At 55.8% G+C, this 10,197-nt stretch overlaps 1 protein-coding gene across 1 annotated transcript; it reads right to left on the bottom strand.

Moving 5' to 3' along the window:
- Positions 1-1,405: 1,405 nt before the first annotated feature.
- On the bottom strand, positions 1,406-8,295 carry OPTC (opticin). Its single transcript, XM_006218486.4, has 7 exons — positions 8,250-8,295; positions 6,913-7,120; positions 6,042-6,177; positions 4,389-4,547; positions 3,457-3,659; positions 2,037-2,132; positions 1,406-1,576 (listed from the first exon to the last, which is right to left on the bottom strand). The coding sequence occupies exons 2-7, from the start codon at positions 7,111-7,113 to the stop codon at positions 1,406-1,408; spliced, it is 966 nt and encodes a 321-aa protein (XP_006218548.1). The 5' UTR covers positions 7,114-7,120; positions 8,250-8,295.
- Between the last annotated feature and the right edge of the window lie 1,902 nt (positions 8,296-10,197).

Genomic DNA, 10,197 nt, shown 5'->3' with positions numbered 1-10,197 from the left:
TCTGCACGTGGCAGGGAGGTGGTCAATAAAATCCCTGCTGAATAAATCTATGAATCACTTGCCTCACCCCTTTAATGCCTCAGTCAACACCCAATGTCACGCACCCACGTATGACACCCCGTTGCCCAAAATGTCCTTACAAGAACAAGAGAAGGGTGACATCTACCCTCCCATTATAATTCAAGGAGCAAGGTGGCTGGGTCACAGTTGTCTTCCCATCTTCCCAGCACAGCAGGCGCTGCCTGGAATCCAAGGTTGCAGGTGCGTAATTGCTGTATTTATTTATTTATCTTTGCACTGGGCTGCCCCCTGGTGGTTAAGCATGGAAGAGAGCATGGCCAGGAACCGGCGGGCTGAGCCATCCCAGCTCAGAGGCTGGTCCCTGAGCCAGGAATAGGGAAGCGGCACAAGGAAAGCATCCAGGTGGAGACACCCGTCAGCTCTTCATCCTTATGAATGGCTCACTCCAAATCTAACAGGAAGCCCTGGGTTAGGAAAAGCGAGAAAGGTTTTAAAAGCTCAGTAGAATCCCCACCCTTCCCCCAGTGGGGTGGCCTGGAGGTAGGGGGGCGGGCTAGTTTAAATAGCTAGTCTTTCTTCTCAGTGGTGTGCTGGCAGACCCTTAACAACCAGCTCTCTCTCTCTCTCTCTCTCTCTCTCTGTCTCAAAAAAAATCTTAATGTGTAGCATTTACTGATTTCCATGGCATAAATACTCCCACCACGGCCAATTTCAAACTACCAATGTGATGTCACTGAAAGTGGAGCTGGGGAGAGATGCGCAGTATAGTGTTTCCCCCAGACAGACGCCGTGGATGTAAATACGTTCAAGCACACGATTAACAGTAAAACATGATAAAATAATTGGGAAGTGATGAGGATGGACGACGTTTGTTTTCAACATCATGTATTCAATGGTGAGTGTATATACTTTAATTTTTAAGAATAGCTGTGTTTAACAACTGGCCTGCAAAATTCAGGAAAATGTAATAACCAGTTCTTTCCAGCCTAGTAGTGAGAGTGGGCTCCAGCACACCACTGCTTCTCCCCCTTCCTCCTTGTCTTTCTGTCCCCCTCCCCCCTTACATGGTTTTCCTAGCATTCTGTATGGGTAGGAGGGATGGCAAATACAGGAAAGACCTTTATGCAGACCTTTTTGCTATTCTCTGTGCCAGAAGCCGTAAGGTGTTAAGGAAAAAGGATGGAGAAAAGCAAAGGTGGCTCCTGAAGGTCATCGCTGTATGGGGTAGGGGGGAGCGGGAATTTTTGTATTTGGATCACGAGGCTGATTGACGCCTGGATGAAAGACCACTGTTCAGAGACAGGGGCCGGGCCCTTGGGCGCAGGAGGCCCACGCCCTTGGCCGCCGTCCTCGAGGGCTCTTACCCGGGAAGGGGGAGGGCGCGCTAGGTGAAGCGGCCAACGGGGAGCCGGGGCAGGCAGAAGTAGGCGCTGGCGAAGAGGCTCAGGTTGATGGGATTGCCGTCCAGACGGATGTCTTCCAGCCGCCTCCGGGTGTGCTTGTGCTCCTCGGGGTCACAGAAGGTGTCCCTCTGCATGGTCTCTATCAAGTTATTCTGGAAAGGACACGCTGACAGCTGCGGGCCTGGAGGGTCTGCCCTCAGCCCAGCTCAGTCAGCTCCCCCTACCAGCTCTGCCTCCTCTTTATAACTGGAGAAACCGAGGCACAGAAGGCCAACATCCACACTACAATAGGGGAGGGGAGGAGACCCACGGAGGATGGATGGAGGGAGAGGAGAGATTAAGAGGAATGAAGGGGAGAGGAGAGACGGAGGGTGAGGGAAGGGGGAGAAGGAAGAAGCCATGGGGTGAGATGGGAAAAGGACAGGGAGGGCGAAGTGTTTTAAGAAGAGGAACCAGAAGAAATTAAACTGAGGCTGCAGACACTGATCCGAACAAGACCCACTGACGCAAGTCTTTGGTTGGCTTCCCGTGAAGGAGATCATTGCTGCCTATGGTCTGACCCCCACCCTCTGTGCTCTGCTCCCCGCCCATGCTCCTGGGGAGCCCACTCACCTGCAGGTGTAGGGAGCGCAGGCTCAGGGGCAGGGGCCTGGGGATGGAGTCCAGCAGGTTGTCAGCCAGGTAGAGGAACTGCAGTTTCTCCAGCGCCTGGTGGGGGGTGGGGGGGCAGGCAAAGGGGGTGGGAGGCTGTGGGTGCTGTGGGGCCCTGGCAGGGATGTGACCCTGTTCGTTCGCTCAGGGTCTCAGTCACGTGCCAGGTTCCAAGCTGGGCACCGTGGGAGGGGGGCAAGGAGGTGGCAGCAGGGGGTACAGCGGGGACAGGGGAGGCCAGCTCACAGGCATTGCCTCCCACTGGGTGCACAAGGAAAAGTCACTGCTAGGGAGGCGCCAGCGTTTGGGGACGGAGAAAGAATGGGGAGCAGACAAGGGGCAGGGATCTTTGCTATGAGAAGGAGTTTTCCCCAATGAAATGTCTCCAGATGCTCAATCTGGAGCAGCTATGGGAAGCGCAGCCAGGAAGTATTCCGGCCAGCCGAAATGAGAGCCCCCGGCACACCTGGGGCAAACCGCGTGCGTGCCTGTGACGGAGCTGGGGTGTCCATCTTGTCCACACCCCTCTTCACTTCCTCACCGGAACTGGCCCCAGGGCTCTTCTTAGCCCTGAGGAGTGGGCCGCCCCGGGGAGTCACGTGTGTGCCAGATGTTAACCCTCCCCATGAAAACCGGCCAGCCAGTGACCAAGCAGCTGGTCTCTCTTGAGAATCTGATCATGGAAGGACAATGATCGGTCAGCTAGCAGCGGGCTTTGGAAATAAAAGGATACGAGTTAAAGCTGAGGCCAGGATGACTGCAAGTCAAGTCACCTGTAAGTCAGAGTTTCAGGGGAGCAGATGCTCAGTGTGTGCAGGACGTTGGTGCACAGAGATGTGAATGCAGCAGGTGCAAAGAAAGAAGTCAAGAGACCATGTGCCCCAAAGAGGGAGACGGAGAGTGGCTGACATTGGTTTCTGACACCACCCAAGCCCGGGGCCCAGTAACAGGCCCAGGAGGTCTAGTTCCCTTTTCATAGAGGTTTCTGGGATGGCATATTGTATTTTGAGGGGGAGGGTAATTAAGTTTCTTCATGTATTTTTTAGTTAATTTTTTAAAATTTTATTTGTTAGTGGTGGTACTGAGGACTGAACCCAGGACCTTGTGCGTGCTAAGCACGCTCTGTACCACTGACCTATACCCTCCCCCTGGGATGGCATGATTGTGAAACACCCTTTCCTTGAATCAGAATCAGTTTCCTGCAACAAAAAGAATCTTTAATAAACAAATGGGAATAGATGGGGGGAAAATGGGGTTTGATTTTTGTATCCCAGCACAGCGTTGGAGCTGAGATACCCCATGAGGGCAAGGTGTGCGCGTGTGTGTGTGGTTGTGGGCAGGGGTGGCAGGGGCAGGTGGCAGACCCATGGCCCTGGCTCACCCTGAAGGCTTCAGGCTGTATCCCTGAGCTCTGGAGCCGGTTCCGGCGGACGTCCAGGACCTCGATGCCTGCGGGCAGCGCAGGCAGTGCTGCCAGCTGGTTCTCAGGGAGGATCAGACCCTTCAGAGCAGGCAGCAGGCAGAGGGCATTGTCCTCGATGGAGGAGATGACATTGCTAGAGAGGTCAATCCTCTTCAGTTTGGCTAAGAGGTGCAGGGTAGAGCAGAGAGATGCAGGGCACACCATCTTCCCCTGCCGGAGCTGCCTGGGCCCGGCTCCCTCCCTCTCAAAAAAGGGGATGCTAGCCAGCCATCTGCCCGCCCAGGTCCAAACCAGAAGGAGTAACTTTGTAGACCTAGGAAAGCCCTCAGACTCCGCAACACTCGCCCCGGAGTTCTGTCCTGTGCGGTGGTTGCCCACCTCGGCTTGGCTTGGCAGAAGCTTTGTGAGGGTAAAACCCCACAGGCCCAGGCTTCCCTGGATCCACCCCACCTCCACCTGTCAGTTTACATGGAAGGACACAGAGGACCAGGAAGGCTGTCAGTAATCAGTGGCAGAATGTGGCCTAGAGACCCGGTCTCCAGATTTAGCGTGGTCTTGTCCAGAGGCCGGGAGGGGACGGAACCACAGCTGCTGGGGTTTCCTGAAAACGTAGGCTTGACTGTACCTCCTCCTCCCCAGCTTCCCAGAGCCACTGGGAGAACAGATAAGAACAGGTCGCTTCTGCCATCAAAAGCCTTCAAGGAAAGGAAGTAGAGAGACTTGGAGCTACTTCCATTTGATCTCTGGGGAGACTGAAAGCTAGCAGGGAAAGGCCAGCCCCGGTGGGGCACCCGTCTGCTGACTGTTCCCTGGGGCTGGGTGGCAAGGGGAAGAACCCCGGGGGCTCCCTCTGCCCGCCCACTCTTTTCTTCTGCCAGGACATGACATACTCAGCCCTCTGAAGTCCCCGGCCCGGATCCGGCTGATGCGGTTGAAGCGGGCATACAGGTAGGCCGTCGTCTGGGGAAGGGGCGGGATGCTCTCCAGGTCAATATCGTCGCAGTACACGGAGGAGCCAAGGCACACACAGACCAGGCAGGTGGGCAAGCCTGCAGCAGGTGGTGGGCAGAGCAAAGGGAGAGCCCCCCTCCAATGTCAGACCCCCTTCAGCTTCTAGGACCAACGACCCTGCCCCAGGGAGTGTCGGAGCCATGGCCTTCCGCGTCCTCTTGGGTTGCTGCCTGGACTGACTGTCACGATGCAGCAGGCAGTGCTGTTGGCCACTCCCAGCCTGGCACTTAGCCCTGGACTCCTTACAATCCATGCTCACTAGCACCTTCATCAGACCCTGGTCCTATATAGGTTTCCCCAGCCTATGTGGGTGTTTCTAGGCCATCAGTCTCTTTTCCACAGGGCTCCTCTCTGATCTCAAACGGTGCACTCAAAATGAAATAAAGCCAGAATTCAGTGGAATGGCCCACGGTTGCTGGCTCTGCTCTCCGCCTTGTGGGCGAGGAGTTACACACATTCTGTGTGGCTCCAAAAAGCATCGTAGAGCCAAGGGAGAGTGGACGCTGTCTGCCCAGTGTTCATTCTTCCTTCTGATGGTATCAGCACCTTGGTTTTCTAGTGGGAAACACACCCCCCGGCTCAGGACCAGTGGCCACGAGCCTGCAGCCAGGCCACTGGGCTCAGGTTGGCTTTACAAAGCTGGGAAGGTTTTGCTGAATGGGCAGGAGGTTTCCATCTCTTGTGAGTACAAGGGACAGAGATGACTGGAGACACCATTCACCCAACTCACAGGGGAGCTCAGTCAGCGCTGACACAGACCCAAGATGAAGAGACAGCTCTTCCCCATCAGTCGTGACCAGACAGTGTGCCTGGAGCAGAGAGGCCCCAGCACCTTCTCATCCCCAGGCCTTGAATGGCAGGTCCAGCTGAGGCCCTTTCTGGTCTCTTCAAGCCTGGGAGAACCCAGCATCCTGACCGAAGTGTTTTCTCTCCTGATACCCCAGTAAGCTCTGCCCACCCAAAGTGAACATCTCAGGAGACTGGGACCTGAGAGCAAGGAAGCCAGGAGCTAACTGCATCCCGCTCTGCCTCAGTTCTGATCCCCAGCAGGGTGCCAACCCCTTCCTCCAGATACACCAGCATCCTGGGCTCCAGGAGGGCTTCCGGGAGGGCCTCAGGGAGGGGGAAACTGCTAAGGAGGGAATTCCAGCTGACAAGCAGTGTGACTGCTTCATTGGCTCCTGTGTCAAATGGCAGCCATGAAGTTATTTATTCTTCTCTACAGGCTTTTAATTGTCTCTAATCTAATTACCACTCAACCTGCTCCCCCAGCGGTGCTGTTAATTAAGGTAGGTGGCTTTGCTAGGCACTTGCACTCCTTTGCCTCCTGGCCAGTACGTGCGCTCAGACAGAGTGGCAGGGACAGCCAGCCTCTCCCTTTGGTTTTTTCCCCTCCTCTCCCCGCGGGCAAGGGTTAGCCCTGACCCCCCACTCCCTAGCTCTGACTCCACTTCTCCTCGGTGCCCCGGTGCTGGGTCACGGCTATGTGGCCCACGACCTGTGGATATGGGGGCCTGTGCACGTGAACTCACCGTGGCTGATCGGGGGCGCCGGCAGGCCCAGCACAGTGGGCCTGGCCACTGTGGGGCTTGAAAGGGCTGTCCCTGGGGCCCTCGTGCTCTGAGCAGAACTCATCCCAGTTGAAGAAGCCAGGCTGGTCCCTTTGACCTGGAAACACAGCATACGATAAGACAGCTTTTGCCTGAGAGGGACTTCACTCTGGACTCTGGGAACTTCAGCAACCAGTGTCAAATAGACCGAGAGTCACCGTGGAGAAAGAGGGAGGGGCAGCAGAAGGAGTGAGCAGGGCCAGGACCTTCTCAGCATCGGGTCTCACATCACGGTTGAGGAAATGGAAGCCCAGAGAGGGGCAAGGCTGAGACCAAGGAGCCAGCTGGTGGCCAAGCTGGTGGCGGAGCCCGAACCCACATCTCCGGACTTCCCAGGACTCTCTCCCCTCCCCCGCGCAGACCAGGCTCACACAGACAGCTGGTGAGCTCGGGCTTCACAGCAGCCCCGAGAAGGCCAGCAAGGGCTGAGGAAGAACTTCAAATGAAGACGGTCTAAGAAAAGAGGGGTTGCGGGACTTCTTTTTCTAAGGAGACGGGTGACAGCTGACGTCCCAGTGAGCGGAGCCTGATGGTCTTACTTGAAGGCATGGGGAGGGATGTTTGATTTCTAAGGGAAGTCCCACCAAATTTGCTAAAAAATCCCACAAAAATGGAAGCTTTGTGCCCTCTGTCTGAGTGGTATCTAAGTGGATACTCTGGAGAGACAAGAATTCCCACCTCCGAGGAAAAGACGGAGGCTTGAGTCACCTGCATCATGGAGGTGGACAGGCACCAGGCCTCTGGCTCCACGTTTCTTGCAGGGAGGGCAGCCGGGCTGCTGCACACCGCTCACCTTGGGGAGCTGGTCCTCGGAGTCCACGGGCTCATCATAGTGGCTCAGGTTAGCGAGGACGCGGTCCCCTAGACGCAGAGCTGTGTTGGAGTCCCCCTCCCCACCCAGCTGGCCTTCTCTGCTGCCCCTCTCCTCCTCTGGGAGAGACACTGCTCCCTGCAGCATCAGGACCAGCAGGCTCAGGAAGGCCGGGGGCTTCATGGCGGGCCTGGGGGTGGGGCGTGGGATGAGAATGGGGAAAAAAATCACCTTGGTGTCCATTCCTGAGGAAGGAGCTCACAAACTCACCCCTCTTCCCACTCCCACACCTGCAGACTCTTAAGCCATTTGTCACACACTCAGTGCCTTCGTTGCGTGTGCACGCAACCTCAAGGCTGGGGCTACCGGGCCGGTATCTCCTGCCAGCCCCCCTCAGTCCACGTAAGTCTCTTTACACGCTCATCCACACACTGATACGTATGTGTGCAGGCACCTGGCAAAGGCTGGTTTCTCCATCTCAGCACAGACACACTCACGCATGTCCCCTTGTCTACATCCCTCGCTGCTAACTAGGCACACACTTGGGCATTTACAGAGATGCTCTCTCTTACACAACCACTCAGAGTACAGCCATTAGCCACTAACTAGATTTAGAGAAAATTCACCATCAAGGAGTCCTGTGGTTTTTAAAAAGGTTATTTATTCATTCGTGCTTTTGTTCAACAAACACGTGTGGGTTTCTTACTAGCTGCAGGCACTGGACTTGTCTCTGGGGCTGCAGAAACAGACCAGTGGTCCCGGCATTACTCCGTTCATTTAAGGGACATAGGCTTAAAAACCTATTCCAGTGTAAACGATGTTAGTTTATAAAATGGATTTATAAATGCAGGTTTTTAAGAAATGAATGAGTACAGGAACAAAAGAGCCCTTTGTGAGTGGTTGTGGGAGCGTGTACACAGCCAGAAAGCGTGTACAGGTGAGTTCAAATGTTAACCTAAGTTCATCCACGTATGCACAAGTGGGTCAGGGAATGTGTGTGGTGTGGGTGTGAGGAACCCAGTGTATTTCTGAGAATGCAGCCCCCTCCCCAGAGTTTCCAGTACATTCTCTCCCCTTCTTTATTTTAACTGGGCAAGGGGTTAAGCCCCCATCAGTAGCAAGAGGTGTCTCTTCAATTTATCTCCCATAACTTATTTCAAACCAAATTATATAATCTTAAAAAAAAATCTTAAACAAATAGTCCTAAGACAGTTTACTGCCTCCCCACCAACCTCTCTTTGGTTCCTCCTGCCCAGTCCAGGCCCCCTCCCCTCATTGCTGTGCCAATGGGCCTAAAGCCTCAAGATCTTGAACCTTACCTTGTAGACTCTTCAAGTTCCAAGTCCAGCCTCACGGCTTCCAGAGGCGTGGGGACTCCGATGGAAAAGTCAAGACACACGGAGGGGCCTGGGTAGACAGCTGCCTGGGGAGGACGGGGGAGTTGGCCAAGGCAGGCGTGTGGCCAATCAGACTTCTCTTTTTCCTGATGTCCAGCTGATTCCCCTCCTCTTTTCTCAGCAGGTCCCCCACATCCCACTCCTTTTCTTGGTTCCAGAGAATTTTTTTCTCCCTCCCTCCACCCACCCAACTCCCAGATCTCTCCCCACCTCCCATCCTCGTCTTTTCCTCTCTTTCTCTGTCCATGCCCTCTCTCTCTGTCTGGCCCACTCTCTTTGAGGGGCAGGCAGCTCCCATCCCCTAAGGGGAGCCCCACCCCTCAGATTCTGTACCCTCCAAGAAGCAGCATGAGGGTATGTGGATAGGTGGGGCTTGCCTTTCCAGCTTTTTTCTCCTGCCAGAGAACGATGAGGCTTTGGCTTCACAGATGGAATCCGAAGATTAAAAGGCTAAGCTGCCGTGCTCTGATCCGAACTGCCACCCACCACCTGGAGCCCCAGGACGGAACCAGAACTGAACAAAAGTCACAGGAGGGAGGGAGATTCAAAGAGAAGGTGAATGGGGGATGGGGTAGGATTTGCAAGCCAACTTCAAGCTCTCTGATGACAACTGGAAGGAAGAGACAGGAAGTTCTCCAAATCTGCTAGGCCGGGCCCTAGGAAAAAGCTTCCTGATCATACACACCAGCAGGCATTGTGTGGGGTCCTTGGGGGGCTGAGGGGAATCCCCCCACCTCCGTGGTCCTGTACCAGAGACGTGTTCATCAGGAGAGACTCTGCTTTCCCTGATGCCTTAGGCTGCTGCAGGCCAAGCCCTTGCTGAAGGCAGGGGTAGGGGGCTGAGATGTCGTCCCCAAGATCCTGCCAGTCTGCACACGTTTGCCCAGGTCCTCAAATGATGCTCCTTCACCCTCCTTTCTCCCACTGACCAGATACTGAATTCCAGCTGCAAGGTCCCCCGTAAGATCATTTCATCCAAAACTTTTATCGTACAGGTGGGGAAACCAAAGCCCAGTAAGGTGAGGCTACTTGTCCAAGATCACACGGGGCCGGGCCCAGTTCCCAGATTTCCTGACTCTCGGGCCAGAGAAGTCGCCTGCATTCATACGACCCTCCCCGTCTTTGCCTCATCCCGTGAGTCTTGAGACCAGGTGTTCTGGAGCCCTCAGAACAGACAGCCTTGGCTGCCCTGACACACCAGGCGAAGGTGCAGAGCTAACAGGCTGGCCCAAGGGGCAGGGGCTTGGCCCACAGTGTTCCCGGGCACCAGCGGGTCTGGAGGGCCTTCCCCAGCCCAAGCACCGGGTCACCAGGGCAACACTTGTTCCTGTGCCATTGACAGCGCCCTCCCACCTGGGGAGAGACAAAAACAAGGGCTCTGCTGGGTGGAAGGAGAGAGCCCCAGAGCCAGGAGGGCGCCCAGTAAGCAGATCGACCATGTAGCGGGCTGTCTTCCTCTACTCTCTCTCCACAGCCTGGGCTTGGCAGCCAGATGCCTTCCCCCACAACCCCCCAGCCTGCACCCCCCCACCTCCCCGCGAAGAATGCAAAAGCGGCTGTTCATTCATTCCCCTGCAGTCTGCTCCCACCCTCCCTCCCGCTTTCTCGGTGGTGCACCCCCGCCAGCACCCCTGCTACCCGGGCTCTAACGAGGTGCCCCCTGCAGTCCGGACTCCCCAACACGCTGGCAAGCCCTGCGTCACTCGCGCAGCCGGCTTCAGGCGCGCACGCGCCGACTCCCCCACCCCCGCCTCCCCCCACCCCACCCCCACTCCCGGAACCCAGCCGCCTCTGACGAAGGCTGCGCATCCTGGACCTTCTCCCAGCTTCCACTCTCCTTTTCACAAGCGCGCCCGTCATCCGCTCTGGT

The sequence above is a fragment of the Vicugna pacos genome, chromosome 23 (assembly GCF_048564905.1).
Source record: "Vicugna pacos chromosome 23, VicPac4, whole genome shotgun sequence".
In the NCBI taxonomy this organism is placed as follows: Eukaryota; Metazoa; Chordata; class Mammalia; order Artiodactyla; family Camelidae; genus Vicugna; species Vicugna pacos.
This window is presented reverse-complemented; position numbering and strand designations above follow the sequence as displayed.

What these genes read in the sequence shown, in the direction of transcription:
- OPTC (XM_006218486.4), bottom strand. Translation starts at nt 7,113, where the DNA reads ATGAAGCCCCCGGCCTTCCTGAGCCTGCTGGTCCTGATGCTGCAGGGA. An exon ending in GGCGCCCCCGATCAGCCACG is followed by an intron (nt 4,548 to 6,041) that starts GTGAGTTCACGT and finishes CACCTGCTGCAG; the next exon opens with GCTTGCCCACCTGCCTGGTC. An exon ending in TACAGCCTGAAGCCTTCAGG is followed by an intron (nt 2,133 to 3,456) that starts GTGAGCCAGGGC and finishes ACCCCCCACCAG; the next exon opens with GCGCTGGAGAAACTGCAGTT.